Source organism: Apus apus, chromosome 7, assembly GCF_020740795.1.
Source record: "Apus apus isolate bApuApu2 chromosome 7, bApuApu2.pri.cur, whole genome shotgun sequence".
NCBI classification, from domain to species: Eukaryota; Metazoa; Chordata; class Aves; order Apodiformes; family Apodidae; genus Apus; species Apus apus.
In genome coordinates this window covers 27,814,526-27,837,153 of record NC_067288.1, presented here as the reverse complement: position 1 = coordinate 27,837,153, position 22,628 = coordinate 27,814,526, and the positions used below count along the sequence as shown (strand labels likewise).

Below are 22,628 nucleotides of genomic sequence, written 5' to 3'. Positions count from 1 at the left end.
GGCAGGTAGAATTAATTAAGTTAGCAATCAAAGGTGACTATGGAGAAAAAGGATCTTAAAGACACTGGTAATCTTCTAAGTATTGATTAGCATTTTGCTTCTAGTATGAATCTCATACTTAAAAAGCACCAGTCAAACACACTGTGTATGACCTCCTCTAGTACAAATCAAGACTTTAAAAAAACACACAAAATAACTTTTCATATATCTGCAAATACTAGCCTGTACAGATAGCTCAGTTAAGCACTGTTTGGTAAAATCATATTTTTGGCTTACATCTGTATCCTCAAGGACACAGAGGACAGAGATGTGGGAGTAGATAACACTAGTTTTGTTTAGCTTTGCCAGATTTAACTGCAGAGTGCTGCCAGAAAAGATTGATAGGCCCTCCCATTCAGTCCAGTCATGCATTCCTCCTCTAGGTTGTATGTGTGACCAGATTCAACTTATTTCACAGCTATAACTGCACAAAGGGGAGAAGCAGGGTAGCAAACAGCTCAAGAGCATTGGCTCTCCTAAGAGTAATGTAATATTAGCTTGGTTTATGCTGATTACAGTCCTGTTCTCTGATGCAACTGGAGATCAGAAGGCATCTCCTTGCAAATCTACTAGTGTGGGGTTGCTCAGCTCCGAATGTGCTAGACTCATCCCTCACACTAATAAATAAAAAGGCTTGGAATAAACCAACCAGAGATGAAGTGTGTGCCCAAAACTTTGCTAATACAATGTTGTTGTTTTCAGGATACTATTATGTGGTACCTTGACATGCAACACTGGGCTGGACCCTCTTTATGTATTTCTGTATTACACACCCTGGACATGGCAATGACAGATCCCGAGACTGTAACCATTATTTTTCTTTCTATTTTCATCATATCATTTTTCTAGATTTTGTATTTTTAAATAAACATGTTGCTGTTTATTAATTTCACTTTCAAATCAATTCCAGCACAAAGATGCAATGTTCAGAATAAAGAGGTTGCAACCGACTTTATTCGTTCAAAATATTTATATTGTTATCTCTTAAAACAGAGGCACTTTCTTGAGTTGATGGAAGGTTCTCTGGGGTCGTTTTCTATGCAATGATAACCCAGCCTCGCATTTCTCCACACATCCCTCCAGGATACGATTAGATGCCCGATTACCACGAAAGGACAAACACTTCTTGTGAAACCAAACACCGACTGAAGAACGCACGGGAATAAACCTCCGACGCGTTACAACACAACCCGCACAACGCTCCGCACATCTCGCCCGCCGGATGAATGAAAACACGGGAGGGCGGGCTTGGAGGGACAGACAGGCCAGCGGAACAGACACCTGCAGCAGGGGATCAGCGGCCCTCTGGGCCAGCCCATCTCCCCGGGCCGGGCCGGGCCGGGCCCAGCACCGGCAGCCCGCAACCCGCCGCCACCGCAGCGCTCCAGCAGCCGCGGGGCAGGGCAGGGCAGGCGGGCGGCCGGGGGGGTTTCCGCGCAGCCCGGAGGGGCTGCCTCTTCCCTCAGCCGGCGGGGCAGCCCGCAGGGCCGGCGGGCAGGGGGCGTGCGGCCCGGGCCGCCTCCATCCTCGCTCTTCCGCGGCCCGCCCTGCCTCCCCCTCACGGTAGCGCTTTCCCACCCCCTGCCTGCCCTCTCTCCCTCCCTCCCTCCCTCCCTCCCTCCTCCGCCCGTCCCCCGGAGGCCGCCCCTGGGCTCCCCGCTCGCCTCCGCCGCGCCCCGCCTACCCCGCCGCCACCTCCGCCTCCTCCCCGGCCGCTCCTCAGGGCGCAGCGTCACCGCGGGCGCACGCGCGGGCCCCGCCCGGCGCTTCCCGCCCCCGCCTTCCCGCCCTCGCGAGAGCGGCGGGGCCGCTGTCATGGCGGCGGCGGCGGCGGCGGCGGCGGCGGCGGCGGCGGCGGAGGAGCCGGAGGAGCCCGAGGTGGACGTCGAGGGGGACCCGGCGGCCGGGGCGGCGGTGCCGGGGTGAGCGGGGGCCGCACCGCGCCGGGGTAGCGCGCCCCTTCCGCCCCGCGGGCTGAGTGTGTGCGGTGTCCGGGGTGTGCGTGAGGAGAGGGGAGGGGGGGGAGCGCGTCCCGGAGCCCTGCGCGGTGCCGCCGGCCGAGGGAGGCTGCTCCGGCAGGGCCGGTGCTTCCCGCCGGAGGGGAGAGACCTTGGGGACTCGTTGAGGCTCCGTCATCGGGACGGACGTGGTCGGCCCTTCCCGGCGGTGCTGGGTACTGGCGCTTCCCCGCCCTGGGCCCTGAGAGCGGGGTCTGCGGAGTCACCGAGGGGCAGTGACCGCCGGGTCCCGCCGCCGGGTCCCGCCGCACCTGCCCTGGGGACCCCTGGTGCTGCTTCGACACGCGCGGGCACGAAGCTGCTGTGCCCAGTAGCAGGCAGCGGGCTTGCCGGGGCAGGGGGGTTCAGAAAGCTGAACGTAGGGACGGTAAGAAAACGAATCCAACCAATTCGCAGGCGAGGGGTCTGTGCAGGGATGCTGGAGCGAGCGGGCAGCAGTTTAACACCAGCAACCTGGACGTTGCAGGTGCTGGGAGAGTGCGGGAGGATGGTGTCGGGGTGGCTGGACTCGGGCTGCCCTGGAGCAGCATCTGCTGTTTCTACTGTTTGAGATAAAACAGTGGGTAAAGGAGACTATCAGTCTGACTTGTTTCTTGATGTGCTCCAGAAGAAGCAGGTGTTTTGTTTGTTTCAGGCTGCACATGAGGCTTTATGCCTGCTTCTAAAGAAATGCTTGAACTGCTGGCACAAAGCAGTTCAGAATAGTAGGTGAGTTTAATTAAGTAGCATTGCAGGGGGTGCTAAGCAGCTAATTAGTCTTTAGGTAAGTCTGAAATTGTTGGAAGTAAAGGTTTTTTAAAACAAGCAATTTTGTGCTTTACTAAGAAGATTTTTATGCTGTGTTAAAATAGAAGAAAGTTGATTTATGATGTTTTGAAGAGTCAGCTTTCTAAAAGTAATAAGTAGTTGTTTACAGGAGAGATCAAGCATAATCTGGAGCAGTAAGAGCAGTAACAAGGCTGTGTGGCAGGTTTTTGTTGAACCTTGTGTGAGTTTGAGCTTTGCTCGGGAGGAAAACAGAATAGCATTATATGATAGCCTGCAATATAGCATTCTAATTTTAGTATCTAATTCTGTCATCTCCTCTTAATGTTTTTGTCATTTACTGCACTGTTAATTTATATCTGACACGTGTTTTGTTTGGATATGTTTGCATTGTTTTGAACACTGGAATGTTTTCCAGAGCCCATGAAAACAAAGCTTCCAACTTGCCACAGGATCACTATCTTGATTCATCTTGGAGAACAGACAACAGTCTTGTAAGTGTTTTTTAAAAGAATAGGAAGTTTATCAGAACTTCTGTTTTGCCCGTGTCTTTCCTTTCATGTACATCCTTTTTTAGGTTTTTAACTAATGATTTTTGCTTACCTTTAGAAGCTATTTTATATTGATTCTTGATACTCAAGTAACAGGGTGAGTCTCTGTTTTAGTGGTCAGGGTGAACCAAAACACAGAGAAGAGAATTGCTCTCTATTAGTGTGTCCCCCCTCGCCCCCCTGGGGAAGATAAAAAGGGAAAGAACGAAGAGAGACTTCAGGGTTGGAAACTGGAGCTAGAACAGGTTTAATAGAACAGGGAAGGGCCCAGGGCAAGATAAAAGGGGGAATAAGGAAGATATTTTGAGTTTGGAAATTAGAACTAGAACAGGTTTAATGGGAAGGGATAGTAACAAGTAGAAAAATAATGAAAAATACACAGATATATCTATATACACCCACACAACCCCTAATGTTAGTGTTAGCTGATATTAGTCTGAAGGTCCCTTGTGGCAGAGCCAACATGGGAAGAAGGGCCAGGACTCTTATCAGCAATGGATAGAGTCAGATTCTACAGAGCACAAGGTCAGCTGAAGACAGAGAGCCAGGAACCTCCTTCCAGGATGCCCACTAAGAAGGAGACAGGAGCCAAGGCCCAACTTTCCCACCCTTCTGGCATTTACAGGATATGGGAAAAAACAGGATGGAATACTGAGGTTATCCAGCCCTTCTCAGTTCTGCCCCCTCGGGGGTTACTTAGGACCCTCCTCAGGGTCCTAATTAACATCATCTGTCTCTCTTGGGCTTGGCCATCAAAAGTCATTGCATCAAAAATTAGTGTCTGCCCCCTCAAACCATAACAAAATAATAAAACATACCTGTTTTGTTTGCAGCCATGGAGGTTGGACAGCAGCATTAGTGAAGAAAACAGGTCTGTCATTGAGAAAATGTTGCTGGAAGAAGAGTATCCTTTTACTGATTGCTTGTGTTATTTCTTGTGTAACAATAGAAAACTTTCTGTATCCAAAGGCACTGGACATCTTTTCTTGTTAAGGTGACTGGGGCACTGTCATCTGGCAGATAAAGCAGAAAGCAAGGAGGACCCCTGAATGAATGATCTAGCTGCCTGCAACTTCCTCTGTTGCTCCTGGTTCTTCAGAAGATTACTCCAAAGCTTGTTGGATTTAAGCCGGCACTGGCACCAAAGACAGCAATATTTGTCCATACTTCAGCTGCTTGTTCAGTGCCACCTCCTGCACTGGGCTCGTGCAGCCGTTTTTGTGGCTTCCTAGTGAACCTGATCAAGCAGCTGATCTGGCTAAAAATAACTAGTTCTTGTTGCTGAATTGTTCTTCACTTGGACTGGTTTACTGTCTGATTTTGTTTGGCTGCCTTCATACTTCTGCCAGCAGGTGAGATGAAAACAAGAAGGAACAGCTATTTTTTTATTATTTTTTTTTCCAATTATTATTTTTTGGGTTTTGTAAGCATCTCTGGCATAAGTTGACCTTACAGACTAGGTAGGTTATAGCCATAGTAATCACTGACTAGTTTATTTTCATGTTCTTTTTGTAATGGAGTGTGGTAATATCCAGTAATAGAGGAACAAGGAAGTAAAGCAATTGAAGTTTTCATAATAGAATGAAGTATTGAGGCTTAAATTGAAAATGGGTAAGGTATCAATACGATGAAAATTACTTTAGTGTGGTTTCTAAGTAAAATGTTATTACAGAAACAGAATACCTGGATTGTTGTAAGTAATGTGAGCATGGGGGTTCAGATGTCACTTCCATTAAGCCAGTAGGAGTGTGTGAAAATGTCTGTAATTCAGTTTTGAAAGCAGTGCAGGTCTTGCTTCTATGGGTGAGTTATGAACCAGTACAATTCATATGATTATTACCACTATTACACTTAAAATATCTCCGATGCTTTGAAAACTTACTAAATAACTACTTCAGATATTACTTATCTAATAAATCATTTTCTGAAAAAATATGGCCCAACCAAAAGGAAGTGAAGAAAAGACCCATGAAAAGGTAAGCTGTGTTCTGGGAAAAATTCTGTTAGATGAGAAGAAGGGAAGCTTCCTTTTCATCTAACAGATGAAGGTTATTTGATGAGATATGGAACAGTATCACAATTGTTAATTTTTATTTTCACTTTTTATTTGCAGCCCACATAAGAAAACTGGAAGAGTTGTGTACGTACATTTTAATTACTGAGTTGCACTTTTAAGTGTGGCATCTGATTTTTGTTAAGCTACTTTTAAGAGACCTTTCAATGCAAGGAAATACTGTTGTGTGTAATAATAGGCCTGTAGTAAACTACTTTGTTTTTTGTAGCAGAGTGGTCCTTATGAAAAAATCCTGTGTTAACTGGAGTTGGCTTTCTTCCCTGAGCTTTTCTGCTTGCTGTGTGTCTGTACCTGTAGTTACTGGTGAATGTTGTGTTGCCTCCAGTCTTCCTTTGTGACATGATTCCTATTCTTTTATTTATCAGCCACATTCATATTTAAAACAATACCTTGAGCTTTATAGAAGATGGGGAGTAGCCCTCCTGTCAGAAGTTGCCTTCAGTTACTGGGATTTGAAAAGAAATATTTTTCAGAAAGCACTAACTTCTGTTTCTTGTTTTCCTAGGGTGCGATCACCTACAAAATCATCCAGCTGCTCATTAAAGTGGACATCAGAAGAAAAAGAACTGTTTGAACAAGGGCTGGTAAGTTTTTGTATATGTAATATTCTGAGTAGAAGTCATTAGTTTATCTTGTGTAAAAAATTATTAATATAAATAAGCATGTTATATTTATCTGCTTCTGCTTTTGTGCTTTTGTGTTAAAAATAGTTGCCCTCTACTGGGAGTGTAATGATAAATCAGCTTTATATTGATGAGTCCCCCAAGATGGCTTTGTTTACCAGATTTTGTTCATGTGAAGCTGATTACAGCCTGAGATCAATAAATGTCACTTATACAGCTTTGTGAATTGCACAATCATAATGCTGTAGTGAACTAGAGGAAGCACAGTGTGTGCTTAAGGCAAATCAGCTAATAAACTGAAGTGATTTAGCTGGTCTTGTAAGGCCTTTAGAGATTATATGGTTGTAGAGTGCTGAATGTAACAACAGGGTTTGCTTCACCAAGTGTAAATTCATTCCATAAATTCATTCCTTGGGTTAGTAGGCAGCAGTATGCCTGAACTGGGTGAAGATCCTCTAAAACCAGCAATAACTTACTGTTGGATGCCATTTTCTTCTCGGTAGAATACGAGCAGAAAGGTTCTTTACAATTAATTTGCTCTACTGTTTGTGGATTTGTAAATAAAAAATGGAGTTTTAAAACTATTTTGGCTCATGGAGTGCCTTCTCTGGAATGTCAGATGTTGGGTAACTTTGTAACATGTTGTACCAGGTGAAATTTGGACGCAGGTGGACGAAAATTGCCAAGTTGATTGGAAGTCGTACCGTGCTCCAAGTGAAGAGCTACGCCCGGCAGCATCTTAAGAACAAGGTAAACAGAGTCTCTCTGCAGTTAGAAAAAAGGCTGTTTGACAAGTAAACTGTTGTATGTGTAATTGATTTTAATCTTTTTAAAGTACTGCTGTTGAAGTAGTATTTTACTCTAGTCCCATACTCAGAAAAGTGGAATATGCTTTTTTGCAGATTTAAATATGAAGCCAGCCCTGATTTCAAATTCCTAGAATGACTTTGGTATTTTTACTGCTGGTGTAACTAAATGATAGGTGTAATGTAATTGTAGTCTCTTATACTGTTGGTCATTAGTCTGAAAATACTTGTTTTCCACTCTACAGCTGTTTCAGCTGCGTGCTGTGGTTTTAGCATTAGCCTCATTTGAGTTTTCAGGGACGTTTAAGAAGAAATTACTGGTCTGTTCAGGGTTGGTTTTTTTGACAGAAATACATATTAATTTATACTTGGGCTAGAAGTATACCTATAAGATTAAAATGTATTAAAAGGGTCAAATGAGGAAGAAACAGTTCAGAATGTCTGCTGTTCAAGTAAAATAGTTCTGACTGTTTGGGAGGCAGAGGAGATTGTTTTGGTTTCCCCTCCTAAGAGTATTTAAAATTTTCCTCAGGCAAAAAATGGGGATTCTGAAAAAGAAGAGCCAAGTGAGTGTGGCAGCAGTCTTCCCATTGAAGATGGAGTAAGATTAGAAGAATGGTCATCTAGAAACTTGAGAAGCTGTGCAAACCCCCATCTGAACGCAGTGAAAATCGAAAAGCTGTCAGATGATGAAGAAATAGACATAACTGATGACATGGATGAGCTACTTTCTCCTACCTGCCAGCAAGAAACTGGAAAATCTGAATTATCTGTTATTTCAAAAAGTTCAGTTGAAGAAATGAAAGGAATGAAACAAGATTATTCATTTTTTGGACACAGTTCTGCAATTCCTTTACCCAAAGAAGACCCTCAACCGACCAAGCAAGATACAGTGGATGCATTAGTATTTCCAGGTGTTGCAGCAACACATTCTCAGCACCTGAGCAGTGATAAATCTGTGAATTTAGATTACCAGCAATACAATAATTTTATTGAGAAAGCTGAACAAGGCAGACTGGTAACATCTTGTGGGACTAGACAAGTAACTGATCAGGAGCTTAATGAGGAGCAGAGAGACTTGGTTGATAATGGATTGCTTTTTCCTTCTTGCCAAGTGGACGAAGATCGTCAAGAAGAAGCAGAGGAGCTTAAGCCACCTGACCAAGAAGTGGAGGTTGACAGAAGCATCATTCTGGAAGAAGAGAAGCAAGCTTTTCCTGAATTTTTTGAAGGGCGCCAGGCCAAAACACCAGAGCGTTATTTGAAAATCAGGAATCATATTTTGAATCAATGGTAAGATAGATTAATTGCATTTACTGAAATAAGTGATTAAGATGATTCATGTCCTGCTTTGTTGTAGTTAAACCAGTACTAATTACCAATAGCTTTCTTCTAAAAAGATTACAGCATTATAAAGATTGCCAGTGAACAGCACTGATTATTAATGCTCTTTTTACATTCTCCCAGTGTTGTTTTTTTTCTGGCATTCTGGGAGCTAAGCTATACAAATACTTGGAAGCATTATGAAAATTACTGTCCTGTATCAGACCAAGCTGCAGCCATTGTGGCTATGCTGTTTTCTTCCAGTTTTTGTTACCGTGAATGTAAGAATGCATATGCATTCACAGAATGTTTCACAGAATCTGTGAAACGGTTTTGGTTTTAATACATGGTTCCTTAAAATAACTGATTAAATTAGTTCTGCCATGGGATTTGTAGCATAGTAGTACTGCTGGTACAGAAGGAATGCTAGAAGAGATGGTCTGTGCTAGAGCAAGTAAAGTTGACCAAAAAAATAAGAATTAATTTGGAGTAGTGCTTGTAGACTTGAGTATTTTATATTCCATCTCCAAATAATCAGTCTAAGGAACCTCAGTGATATGTGGTATCAGGCCCAAAATACAGTTTGTTCTGTTACCTGCTGTGTTGGTTAGCTTGCTTTGAAGCAGAGAGAACTGCTGAGTTGAACTCTATGCTGAGTCAGTTGTCTTGTGTATTGACAGCTTGTTCTACTGGCAAAGAAACTGCCATCCCATACCAGAGAAGAGCTGAAGTTGAAATGATTCAGTATCAGTTTAAAAACAAGTAATAAGTGCACAGAGAGTGAAAACAGGCTTATTTATTAAACCCAGGAAGCCTAAGATTATATGAGCTGTTTAGACTAATCTAATGCAAACATTCTCATACCAGTTTAACACTATTGTAGTACTTCTAAGTAATGCATTGCTTCTTGGCACCAATTGTGTCGGAGAGTTTAACTCATGGAACCAGAGTTTCTCTCTGCAAAAGTATGAATGTGTATGAATAGCCCTGAAGTGCCCTGGGTGTACTCTGTGTAGTTTGTACCTCTGCTGTGCCTGCCCTGCCTGCTGGTGTGTAGTGTGAGCAAAAAAAAAACACTTCAGTGGCTGGTCTTTACCTCCACTGAAGCCACTCAGTGCCTTCCTCTCCGCATGATTTGTTTTACTGTTTGACAATATATTTTACTTTATTTTACTTTAGGGAGAGATGTAAACCCAAATATCTGAATAAGACTTCAGTGCGTCCAGGCCTTAAGAACTGTGGTGATGTTAACTGCATTGGACGGATCCACACATACTTGGAATTAATAGGAGCAATTAACTTTGGCTGTGGTAAAGTTATTCTTATTGGAACCTGTTCAGACCTTAAATTCTAATCAGCTCTTGCAAACACATCCGTTGTTCACTGCCAGCTTTTTTTATTACAATGAATATTTTCATGTGAAGGGTAAACATTAGGGTTAGTAGATGTGTCTTTAAAAGAAAAGTCAGAAGTTCACTTGACTGAAGTGTGGATGACTACACTTAAGTAGAATCAGTCATCCATGTGGGTAATCTTCCAACTTCTCTGTGTTCTTAATGTCTTCAGTTGTAATTGTTACATGTAGGTAATTCTGTAGAAGAGAATCTTTCTTTGGGCTGTATTTAGTGCAGTTGTGTTCCAACCTATATGGCTGTGGCCTATTTATTTTGGGATTGATGTTGAAGGACTGCCTAGTGCTAGGTTGTGCTGCTCACACAGGATGCATATTCATCCTTTCTAGGAAGGATCTTCTGAGCAGATTGTCTCTCATGACCTTTGAAAATCTAGAGGAGTTTGTACCCTGCTTACAGATGTATGGATTTTTTGTTTGACACAAGATGTTTTCTCTTTTTTTTCTTCTTCTTTCCCACCCCCCTCGTGTTTACCACACACCAGCTGGTGGAGTGTTATGTTTTGGGGTTTTTCTGTGCTTTTTTGTGTGTCTAGTGTTGGACTCTTTTCCTGATGTCTGCTGTATATGAAATTCTGCCCTCCCTCTGTGTAAAACAGAATTCAAGTTAGTTTCTTTTCCCATACTGAATAATACGTGTTTATAACGATTTCCTAAATAAAAAAATGTCTTCATCCTCTGGGCTAGTTTTCACAAGATTCAAATCTTAAAACTAGATGACGTGTTAAAAGCATGTATACACTTCTGAGTTACCCTCTGGATTGATTTTGGTCTAAAGCTGAATGACAGCCACCTTGGAGGGGAGGAATGGCCTGCAAATATATTTTGTCTGAAACAAATGAACAATAAGGAGGGAAGTTTTCCTGTCTTCAAAATGCGGTGGCAGTGGGAGAGGTCTATATAATCTGTTAGTAATGTGGCCAAGAAATCACAAAATGTCTTTTCACTGTGAGGTTTTTTATGGCTTTGTTGTTATCACTTAGCCATGTCATTCTTGGCTCTGTGCTAGAAGTCAGTGGCTTCACACCTTCCTGAAGTGCAGTGTCTCTTTCTCTGTATCCTGTAGAACAGGCTGTCTATAACCGCCCCCAACCAGCTGATAAAACACGGTCCAGAGAAGGCAAGGACACAGCAGAAGCCTACCAGCTGGCTCAGCGCTTGCAGTCCATGGTATGTGTTGGTGAAGGCAGCAAAATACACTCAGGGTGGAGGAGGGCTTCTCAGTCATCATTACTAAGCCAGGCATCTCAGGAACTTTCTCCTCTTGTTCTGTTTGCTGTTTCATTAGAATGCCCTATAATTCCAGAGTCAGGCTAAGTGCGAGTTCTGCCATCTGACAGGTGTCTGCCCTGACTTCTATCTTACACATTTGATTTCTGTACAGGTACTTCACTACAATTGTGTTTCAGGCTTTTCCCTGCATCCCCAACCCCTTCCTCCCCACATCTCCATAATTTATTTGCCTCTATTAGCCAGAAAATACTGGAGTGTATTGGTGGTGTGTGATTAAGTTGCTTGCATTGTAACTGTTGAAGTATTCTAGGTACAAGATATGACTTACTGAGAGCCTTGTACACACAATTAGTGGTAACTCGTTTATAACTACATGAATTACCAAGGCTTGCCAGATTTAATTTTCATATTCACGTTTCACATATCATTTTTTTAAGTACTCCATAGTAAAATAAGTCAGTTGATGAGAGGACAACTCAATCAAAAAAATATACATAAGTTGAAGTATAAGGAACTGTAGCATACACTGGATGTAAACATACTGGGTTTATAGCTTCTTGTGTTGCCTGAGCTGTAATTCAGAGCTGGATAATAATGAGGTGCTGATGCTTCATGGAGTTTTAATCAGGTGTTACGTTTTGCAGCCTTAAAAACTGAAAACCTCCCTGATGATATTTCATGACAGATTGTGAACTGCTCAAAGCTCCAAAACCCCAGAGTGTGCTTTCTTTTCTGGAAATGTGGCAGTAGCTTTTTAGACAATGTTCTTATGGCTGATGAAGTGAAGGAGTTGCAGTGCTTTCAGGAGTGTGATCCTTGACCCCTGCTGGTTTGCTTGCTGCAGCGTACAAGACGGCGGCGAGTGCGGGACCCTTGGGGAAACTGGTGTGATGCAAAGGATTTGGAAGGACAGACATTTGAGGTAACCCTTCTGTGTCTTGAACTTCCCTTATGGAGTTAGTTCTTGCTAATGGCTAGCAGGTGGTGTCACATCAAATGTACAAGGGGAACAGTTGTCTAATAGGTACTCAACCTCTCTTTGAGGCAGCAGTAACTTGAAAATGAGGCAGCAGCTGTTACATCTGTGTGCTGCTGATCAACACAGCTGTACTTTGGTGTTGGCAGAGGTGCTCACATTGTGAACATGTATGGCCCTACACTGATTTATCCCTAGAAAGCTCTTTGACTTGTCCTGCAGGAGATTTCATGACCCCTTTTTCTCAGTTAACTGCCTGACAGCAGGGGACAGAAGATTTAAATTATTATTTTTTTTTTCAGTCCTTGATTTCTCTGTGCTTCTAATGCAGGTGATATGAGTGCCTAATATTAATGTTTTTACTAGCAATATGGCCATAAATGCTGTGGCTTATGAAGTGCTTAGAAAAATTCATGCAAGTTTGAAATATTTTGTAGAAGACTTGGAAAGAAGCTGTCCACTTGTCCACTTCCACAATTTCAAATCATGCAAATAGCGAAGTACTGTAACCTTCCTATTTTTCTTGTTTAGAAAACCACTTGTATTTGCAATCTTCAGTAACAAATGTATTTAACAATTCCTTCCATAATGTTATGATGCCATACCTATTTTTGAGTAACTGTGGTGAATGATTCTAAGACTTTCTGCAAAATACATACTTGGATGGAAATAGAGTTTGGAAACGCTCCTGTCCGAAGAGGTGTCCTGAATTGCCCACAGATTGTCATGGTGGATTTTCTCCTTAGTTATCACAGTTGTGTTTATGCATGGTTGGGGATATGGGCTGTGATTTTACTCACTTTGACTTGGGGAATGTAAGAATTCTCTCCTCAGGCATCTTGTGGACTAGATCAATGTCATTTTTTCCTCACTCCTTGATTCTGCTAGGGCTGTTGTTCTCTCTCTTTAGTAGTCCTGTAACACACAGAATTTAATAGCATATCAAGAGGACACTGATGTCAAGAATTTATTCTGGGCTGGTTTTGGAATCACCACTGAAAGACCACTTAAGAGTTTAAGCCAGATTTAATTTTCTTACATTGTTTTAGCATCTGTCTGCTGAAGAATTAGCTAGAAGAAGAGAGGAAGAAAAACTGAAACCTGCAAAATCTTCTAAAGCTTCAAGACAAATAAAAAGGTATTATTTAATATGTATCATGTTCAAACAAAGACCTAGAAATGCAGTGAATGTCTTTGGGTTGTGTCTGGCTGGAACACTGCAAGTTATTAGTATGTATTACAACCTGAGATGACATGTACACATTTCTGATGTTTTGTATTGAAATTCACCAGTGTGGGTATTGAAGTTTCTGTATTTGGTGGAAGTCATCCTAGCCTGGGATAAGAAAATCCAGCCAAGAGAACAAAGCTATTCCTCCTCTGCCGAGGAGACAGTGGAAAACTTGATAAGTTTTCTGACTGTCCTACATCTTTAGAGAAATTTTCTTTCATTTTATAGTTCCTTTGATCCCTTTCAGCTGATACCATGCTGTTTATTCACTGAAGAAAAACAGGTATGTACCTACGAGCAAAGAATCAGGAATGCTTTATTACTTATATTACTTTCCTTATACTTATTATTGCATTTATCATTTCAGGAACCTTTTCAGGTGAAGGTGTCTTCTGAAGCCCTTTTAATAATGGATCTGGTGAGGATGAAGTTTTATCTTCAAAAAGCAATTATGTTCATGTTCTGTTACTATTTCTTTTAATGGGCAGCATAAGATTGAGGAATAGAATGTTTTCATTAACTTCTTTCCATTCAGAAGTGAGAATCTAGTACTATAAACCCTTAAAGTTTAATAATTTTATTAGTGTTGTGCTTGTTTTTTCTAGAAGGTAAATGGTTGTACATTAATAAGATCATTGCTGCTCACTACTCTGTCATACTGTGAATGTAATTTGCCTAAAGCTACTTTCTAAAGTAGTCTGATGTTTGGAAATCTATGGGTTTCTACTAATTTGGGAACTGATTTTGTGTTTTTAAAGCCACGCGTGGGTTTTTCATAACTACAGGTTGTACCAAAGTTGGCACAGTTGTTCAGCACTCTAGAGCATTGCACAGGCTTCAGGTTTTGAAGCCAGCATTGCTTCATGTATGAAGTGTTACACAAAGGCACTATGTCCATGGGTCTATTTAATAAGCAAACAGAATCTTTTCTCTTTAAATTGAAACACTGTGTCTTGGGGAATCTTTAGCTGTCCTCCTAAATGTCACTGAGAAGTTACTGACCTGTTGCTGGGAAGCCAATGTATTCTGTCATGTGCAGATCAAAACGAGAAGTTTTACAACTTGGACTTTCATAATTGTTCAATATCATTTTAGCACTCTCACGTGTCTATGGCAGAAGTCATAGGGCTGCTGGGTGGAAGATACTCTGAAGCTGATAAAATTGTACAAGTAAGTGTTTGTCTCTTTACTTTTCCTCTACTGTATTAAAACTGATGACAATATATATAATTTGAATAGATGTAAATGTTGTTACTGAAGGGCAACTAATTAAGTATAATAAGTTGAAGTTAGTTACTGTAGTTATGCTTATTTTGAAGTGTTGGCCTTTCAGCTCTATCATGAGGAAGATCTGGTATATGGCTTCAAATTCTTTAAATTGTGTTTAATTGATGGAGATTTCCCCACAACTCCCTGAAGAGAGGTTGCAGTCAGGTGGGGGTCGGGTTCTTCTCCCAGGCAACTAGGACAGGATGAGAGGACATAGCCTAAAGCTGCACCAGGGGAAGTTTAGGTTGGATACTAGGGAGCCCTTCCTCATGGGGAGGGTGATCAGACATTGGAATGGACTGCCCAGGGAAGTAGTGGAGTCACCATCCCTGGAGGTGTTTAAGGAAGGGCTGGATGTGGCACTTAGTGCTATGGTCTAGCCGATGTGGTGGTGTTAAGTCATAGGCTGGACTTGATGATCTCGGAGGTCTGTTCCAGCCCCAGTAGTTCTATGATTCTTGGATTGATCCATCTGGAGATCTTGCTTTAACAGGTTTGTGCAGCAGAACCATGCAATAGCCTCAGTACAGGACTGCAGTGTGAGATGGATCCAGTATCTCAGACGCAGGCCTCGGAAGCGCTGGCTGCCCGCGGCTACAGCGTGATTGGATGGTACCACTCCCACCCTGCCTTCGACCCCAACCCCTCAATCCGAGATATTGACACTCAGGCTAAATACCAGGTACTTGCTGCTCTGTACATTAAAAATAAATAGCAGAAAAAAAAACCCAACAACCTTGAAAGCCTCCCTTTTTTTTTTACAATGTTAGTACACATTATTGCGGTAATTCATCCTGGAATAATTTTAATTCATAAATTGACATAAAATCTATTCTTTTTCAGAATGCTGTGTGGAAAAAGTTGCCTTTCTTGTATGTGATGTTTTTTGTGTGTTTTTGGGCTTTTTTTAGAGTTACTTCTCCAGGGGTGGTGCCATGTTCATTGGAATGATTATAAGTCCTTACAACCGAAATAATCCTCTTCCATATTCCCAGATGACTTGTCTGGTAATTAGCAATGAGATCAGTTCTGATGGTTCCTACCGTAAGTACTGATATTTCATCTGTTGTCTTAGTTTTGCTTTTCATTACTGAGAGGAAAACTGTTGTGTATTTTTGAATGTGAGAAATAGGTATTTATGTTGGTGACTTGTGCTGTACAAGACCAGGAATTTCACTTTTAAGACTAATCCTGCAAACAGTCCATGCTGTCGTGACAAGAATATTCAGGTATAAATAGACAGATTGTTTTCCTATGTTAGTATTTCCTACAATTGAGGAAAAAGAAGTTTAAAGGGTTGGAAGAAGGGTCCCTATTGTTCATAGAATCATAAAATATGCTGAGTTGGAAGGGACCCTTCAGGATCATCGAGTCCAACTCCTGTCCCTGTGTCGGGCACCCCAAGAATCACACCATGTGCCTGAGAGCATCATCCAAACACTTCTTGAACTCAGGCAGGATGAATAGCTGAGAAACTGCTTCACAGGTGTTACGTGGACTTTGCTGTGTTACAAGATCTTGAACAGATCTTCTGATCAGGGAGGCAGCAGTAGAATAGCAAATGGTTGGCTGCTGTAACAGCTAAAATTCCTTATTTGAGAAACTTTGCGTTCAGAAGGGCAAAGGATCAGACCTGCCAGCTGTCCAGGAAAAGACAAGATCTGAAAGATGAAATGCTGTGCTGGCATGAATCCCAGCTTGGGAAAATATTCTTGATTTAAAATGTCATTGGCATTTCATGAAAACGAGGTGTTTTCCTTTATTGAATAGAACATATATAAAATTTATATTATTTCAAGTGATAACCAGATCTTCTGCTCCTTCTCCAACAATAATTAGAGGACAATTGCCATGATATCAGTCTATGGTTACAGTAGCTGCCTCTTCTCTCTCCACCTCCCTCCCCCTTTTTTCGCATCCAAACTCCGAGGTTTCTGGTTTTCTTGGCAAGGTGATAGCAGCCCTGGGAGCAACAGTTCTCTCTGTTTTTTCCTGTGGAAGTAAGGGAGGGAGACCATCTGCCTGCAGACTTGCTTCTCAGTCCTAGGGGAAGTGAAGTGGTGGCCACATCTGTGCAGTAATTCCTGTTTACCATACTGCTGGTACCTCATGTTTGTCTTACCCTCATTTCGCATTCTGGTGCGGAGCTAAAATATTTAGGAACTTTCCCTGCCCTTAAAAATTGACATTTTTTTTATCATAGACATTTTTTTGGTCATACATATTTCGGGTCTGAGATGACTTTATGCTTATCTCCTGAAATCAACTTTTTAAAAAATGGTGTCTCCTTCAGCTCTTTGAAAAAGTTACCCCGGGGCAGTAGTGCTGTAGTACTGTGCAAATGAGCAAAAATTAGTATTTCCTGTGAGCCACAAGTATTTCTCTAGATTCTTACTCTTGGAAATGCATTCTGCACTGAACACTTTCAGGTTTGAGATGTGTTCAGATAATAAATTGTATTTATTGCTTCCTTTTCACATACCCTGAGGTTTAGTTGGAAAGCATGTGTTTCATCTCTTGAAATTCTTGTGGTCTTGGAAAGGTGACTTTAATGACTTACTGAAATTAACAGTCTCTCTCTTTCTCCCTGATTTTTTGGTAACTGAGTTGTATTCTACAAGTAAATCTCTGGTGTTTCTTTACTTTCTAAATTCCTCTTCCTCCACCTGCAATAAACTAGAATAATTTCCAAGGGCGTGTAGTGATAGGACGAGGGGGAATGGTTTTAAGCTGGAAGAGGGGAGATTTAGGTTAGACATTAGGAAGAAATTCTTTTATGTGAGGGTGGTGAGACACTGGAACAGGTTGCCCAGGGAGGCTGTGGAAGCCCCATCCCTGACGGTGTTCAAGGCCAGGTCAGATGGGGCCTTGAGCAACCTGGTCTACTGGGAGGTGTCCCTACCCATGGCAGGGGGTTGGAACTAGATCATCTTTAATATCCCTTTCAGCATAAACCATTCTGTGTTTCTATGAGTTTCTTCCTTTAGGAACAAAATTCCTTTGAAATCCAGGACAGTAGTGAGCCAGTTCATACACAGAAAACAAACCCTTTATTATTTGCCTGATAACCACATAGATCTCAGGGACTGCAACAGTGCAAGTGCTACTAGGTTATAAGAACTCAATTTATTTCACCATTTCTCTGGTATGAAGTAGATTCCTCTGTCCTTCCCTGTGGCTTGAGGAATTGGCAAGGGCAAAAGGGAGGAGAAGAGTTTATTCCCAACACCCACAAACATTAAGTCTGGAATCCAAAATACCTTATGCTTTTACTTTCACCTCCTTAATGCCGGCAAGGTCTGCAGCCAGAGATCAGCTGAGAACAGTTATGGGGAAGGAAGGGATTGCACCTGAAACTAAAGGCAAAATGTTGAGTGTATTAGAAGCACTGAATAATCATGTTCCATTGACTCCAGGCCTGCCCTACAAATTTGAAGTACAGCAGATGTTGGAGGAGCCTCAGTGGGAATTAATATTTGAAAAAACAAGATGGATAATTGAAAAATACAGATGCTGCCATAGGTAAATCTCTGCTTCTAACCTAAAGAATAGCCAGTTCAGCATTTCTGTGTGTTTGTTATTGATCAATAAGGACGTGTGGCGGGTTTCTACAATACTTGTTGTTTTTCTCTCAACAGCAGTGTCCCCATGAATAAGATTTTTCATAGAGATTCTAACTTGACTTGTTTGCAGAAAGTAAGTTTTCTTCTTTTAATGTTTAGCTTTTTAAACTTTAAGTGTTTTTTTAATACAAGTCTGTTTTGTATCATTAGAAGTCACCCGAAGTCACATTTTTACAAATCAGAGATGCAAACCAGTCACAATAAATGACTTCTGTAGTGCAGCTTATGAACTTACAGACACACTGAAAATAATGTTCGTTTCAGAGAGTTGGGGGCAATAAAATGCAAGTACCAAGTTTTAACCTCAGTTTGGAGAAGCAAGAATGTCAAATTAGTAATGTTGCATGTTGCATGCTTTCAGTGTGGAGAATAGCATGTGTTGCAAGAGCAGATCTGGGCTTTCTAGTCGTCTGTTCAATCAGTGAGTGAAGTGCTGTGCCATGTTTGTCATGCAGAAGTGGGAACTTTAATTTTCCAGTCAGTGCAGTCATTGCTGTGAAGTTCTAAATAACTACAGCTGGAACATTAATTGCACAAACAAGACAGAACATCTGCCCAGAGCAAAAGACATAAACAGAAAACACACACACAGTGATTACCCACATCTAAGTTGTTTTTTTTTCTCTCTCAAGATGACTTATAAACATCTTCACTCTAAAATTGAGTTGGTAGAATACCCTTGAATTTAGCTGTTGTGTAATTAGTTTCAAAGAATTGGTTTTGAATCACCCATGTGTTCCTTTTCTAAAATTTATATTGTACAGTTGAACACTTTCTGTGGTCTTTATCACAAATAAATAAAAATCCTTTTGGCTTACTTACCAGGTAGAAGGGGGGGGGAAAAGTTCAGGCAAAAATCTAAATTTAAAAACATGTAAACATCCATTTTTAAAAAGTCTCCTTTTCTTTTGACTAGCTTTTGGAGTGCATGAGGAGGACTTTGGGCAAAGTAACAAACTGCTTCGTTGCTGAAGAATTATTGACCCGGATAGAAAATTTATTCCTTTCCACATACAAGAGTGAGGAAAAGAGGAATGCTGAAGAAAATGAGAATGACTCTTCAAATGAATTGCCAGTGTGATGGCTGTAACAAAACAAAATGATGGAATTGTTGGTTTATATCTTCATTTTCTTTCCCTTTTCCCCATTATGTCAATGCTTTTGGTATTATCCATTTTAATCGTAACTGTTACAGAATCCAGTGTCATCTGATTGTTATGGTTTAAACATACTTTGAAAAACTCCTAATGTGTGTGACCTGACTACACAAGGAATGCTTAATACTAATATTTTGTAAAATTAATTGATTGACCAACAGTCTGCCATTTGGGAAGGACAACCTGGCAAGGATACTGTGTGTCAGTCTGCAGGGAGAGTTTGTACTCCCAGGTCCTTCAGTTTGGGAATTTTATTTTTATCTACAGGTACACATCTAACTGGGAATTAATGTGTTCCTTAATGCTTTAGAGACTATTAGTTTGAATTAATTCACAAAAAAGAAAAAACTGAAATGAAAATATTATAGCTCACTGATTTAAAACTTTCCTGGTATCCAGTCTGAAGTATTACTCAGTTGTGGTTTAATACATAATCTGATTTTTAATATTTTTTTTTTCCCATTTATCCCTGTGGTCAAGTAGCTCTTTTGGCATGTTCCTTGCCACCTTTTTTATCTGGGGAGGAAAAGCTGGCAAGTTTTCATGACTTCTCAGTGGTCGTTGTGCTTGTTTCCAGTGGAAATGACAACTCCTGTCTTGTTACAGGTTGCAGTCTTTGTGCTCTTCCATTCTGTGAGGAGATACTGTGCTGTTCTGCCAGTTTATTCTGATTTGTCCACTTCTAAGTGCTGCTGTTTCCTGTGGAAACAAGAGCTCTAGATTGATGGCAAACATAGTGCAACAAGCAGAAAAGTTCTTGTCTTTCAAAGAAAAAAAAAACAACACACCAACTTTTATATTTAGTCTTCTCTATAATGGGCAGTTCAGGAAGAAATCATACTGGTTTATATCAGTTCTTCAGTTAGAATTTCAGATTAGTATATTCAGATAAATTAGAAACAGATTGGTCTTGATTGAGAAGTTTCTTGATTGCAATTTGCAAGTGTTTCATGTATTATGAGTCTTTATAGGAAAAATACGCTTTAATTGTTGCTTTCTAAATCCAGACTTGAGTTCTATACAGCTACTACTATTTACCCAGGCAAATCTTCTCAGGTCTAAAATATATTTGAAAACATGAGTCAAGCAAGATGTGAGTTTATATCTAGAGGGGTGACAATGGACTCAAGTCTTCTTTTTAAAAATGTGTGTATATATATAGTTCTACATAAATGGAATTTAAGATTTTATATGTTTACATTTTTAACTTCAGTGTTTCATTTGTATAAAGAGTTTGAAGAGCTTTAAAATCGTGGAGCTGCATCCCAGGGAGGGAGCTCCTGTCCAAGAGGTTACCATTCCTTTTTTTTAATCACACCTTATAAAATGTTTTCTCTTTCTGTGACTCAGTGGAAGTTGTAGAGCCTGTTCATGTGAAGTGTGAGGTCTTGATACTCAGTTACTGTCCCAGTGCAGATTCCAGAGCTACGGACTTAAAGATAGAGGTGAATGTTTCATGCTCTTCTGTGTTCAGATCTGCTGGTGCAGCTTTAGATCCCACTGCTGTGTGTCATGTACAAACAAGGTGTATCCATCTTTGGAAGGCATGTTGACTCAGTCTGCATATATTCTAAAATGTCATCCTTGGGACTTCCTAATTCAAAACACTGCATGGCTTTCTCTCTGGTTTCAGGTACCCTCCTGGTGAGAAAGCATTGCTTCCCTACTTAGCTAGGAGTGGGCTGCAGTGTCAGATATTCTTAGTGGTTTTGCATGGGTTACTTTCTAGAAAAATCACAGGGTATTAATGTATGTACTGAAAGCTGTAATTAGTTCTGATTTGTAAGAGGAGAATCTTGAACCTCTCATGTAGCAGCAACATGCAGTAGATAATGTTTGTTGTCCAAATATGGTTTGTTTCCATCAGTGTTGAGCCTTTGCTATGCACACAAAGACCAAAGACTCCAGCTTCTGTACGAGTTCATTAGCAGGGGGGTGTGGGAGGAGATGTAACTGTGAGTACCAGGGTAATCCAGTCTTATCCCACGATATTGGTTGTGAATTGGAAATGCCACATTTGTGATGCTAAGTAATCATTTTGTTGGCAGAAGCCTGGGTAAGAAAATAACTAACCTACTTTTCATCATTTATTTTGATTATATAGTTAATAAGAAGAGTTTGGAAGTTGCATGCTTCTAAGATCAAGATCTGTTTTACTAATACTCCCAGTTCTGCTACTAAACACATACAAGACATTAAATATTTTTATTGGGAAGCTCTCTTTTTTTTTTTTCCCATCCAGCAATTCTTTGTTTTAGTGTACCTGTTGTGGACTAATATCCAGTTTCTGTGTGTAAGACCAGCTGTTTTGTGCCTTGTCAAGTTGTTCAGGAGATGGAAATGGTTGAGAGTAGCAAGTAGAATGACACAGTTAAAAGTGGGAGGGTTAACAGTTCTAAAAAAGCAAACTCCCCAAACCCTACAGATACAAACTTCTGGCCAATATCCTTTGTGAGCATTTGTTGGCTTAGACCAGTTTTGCTATCCCATTTATCAGCTCCACAGGGATATATGCCCTCTGTTCCAGGGAAGGGGAATGCCCATAATTTTTTAAATTTTCCAAGAACAATTCAGGTAAGTAAAAACGACAAGAGAGCAAAAAAAACCCTCAAAACCAGACAAACAAAAAAAAGGTAACATATTGCCATTGATATTAAGTACTTTTCCCTTTTTGCTGGCTGTTTTGATGTTCCTGACTGATGGTATACAAGAGTCTACCAATAAAGATGGAATATGCAGTACCTTGAAAGGTGTGTTTCATACTTTTTAAGAGCTTCTTGCCTCTTGAGCATCTAATCTGGTAGTCTGCAACAACCAAGATTCAACCAAGTTTACCACCACCAGAGGGAGCGTTCTCACAGCTAATAGAAAAAAGGGTTTGAACTAAGTGCAAAGCTCTTAGTAGTGCATGTGATTCCTGGCTAATGGTTAAATTTTATGGAGAGTAGCTGTGTACTTTGGTACAGATTTGTTTCTTTCATTTGTTCTCACAAACGCTCTGCTTTACTCTCTTTCAGAAGATTATCCAGTGGTAGCTTGTGGCAGAAATGCCAGGATGGTAGGTGGGGATTTTCCACACTTCACAGAGAATCCTGGCTGTAGGATCACTAAAGTAATGTCATGGCTTTGTTTTCATGAGCAAGTCCAGGGAATTCAGAAGATGATCATCAGATTATGTTTCAAACAATTACATTAATTAGCCAAGTTTGATTCAAGTGTATTGGCTCCAGGTCACTCTGCCAGCTGCAGGAGCCTCATTAACTCTTTCCTGCTTTGCTAGCAGAGGATTAGCTCTACTGGGCATCACAGCTACCAGGGCATTGTGTTGGGTAGGGGAAAAAGGTGGCAAGGAAGCAGCAGGAAGGTCTGTGGTGCAGCTGGAAAGTTTGTGGCAGAGCAGAGCACCCTGGCACCTGCCGGGGAAGGAACATGCTGTGCTGGTGCTGTGCACCCTGCTGAGGGGCTGAGGGACACCAGGGTGACTTCATCCAGCCTCAGGGAGCCAGTACATGGCAAGTAGCTGGTGGTT

At 41.2% G+C, this 22,628-nt stretch overlaps 1 protein-coding gene across 1 annotated transcript; it reads left to right on the top strand.

Annotated features, from left to right (window-relative positions):
* Positions 1-1,889: 1,889 nt before the first annotated feature.
* Positions 1,890-21,848, top strand: MYSM1 (Myb like, SWIRM and MPN domains 1). The gene is made up of 20 exons (XM_051625707.1): positions 1,890-1,961; positions 3,241-3,316; positions 4,207-4,277; positions 5,272-5,349; positions 5,487-5,513; positions 5,953-6,031; positions 6,722-6,820; positions 7,409-8,169; positions 9,379-9,509; positions 10,677-10,780; positions 11,688-11,765; positions 12,869-12,957; positions 13,279-13,333; positions 13,418-13,468; positions 14,146-14,220; positions 14,813-15,001; positions 15,231-15,363; positions 17,736-17,841; positions 17,958-18,015; positions 18,859-21,848. Exons 3-20 carry the CDS (start codon positions 4,261-4,263, stop codon positions 19,021-19,023), a joined length of 2,295 nt encoding a protein of 764 aa, XP_051481667.1. The 5' UTR covers positions 1,890-1,961; positions 3,241-3,316; positions 4,207-4,260; the 3' UTR covers positions 19,024-21,848.
* The last annotated feature ends 780 nt before the right edge of the window (positions 21,849-22,628 follow it).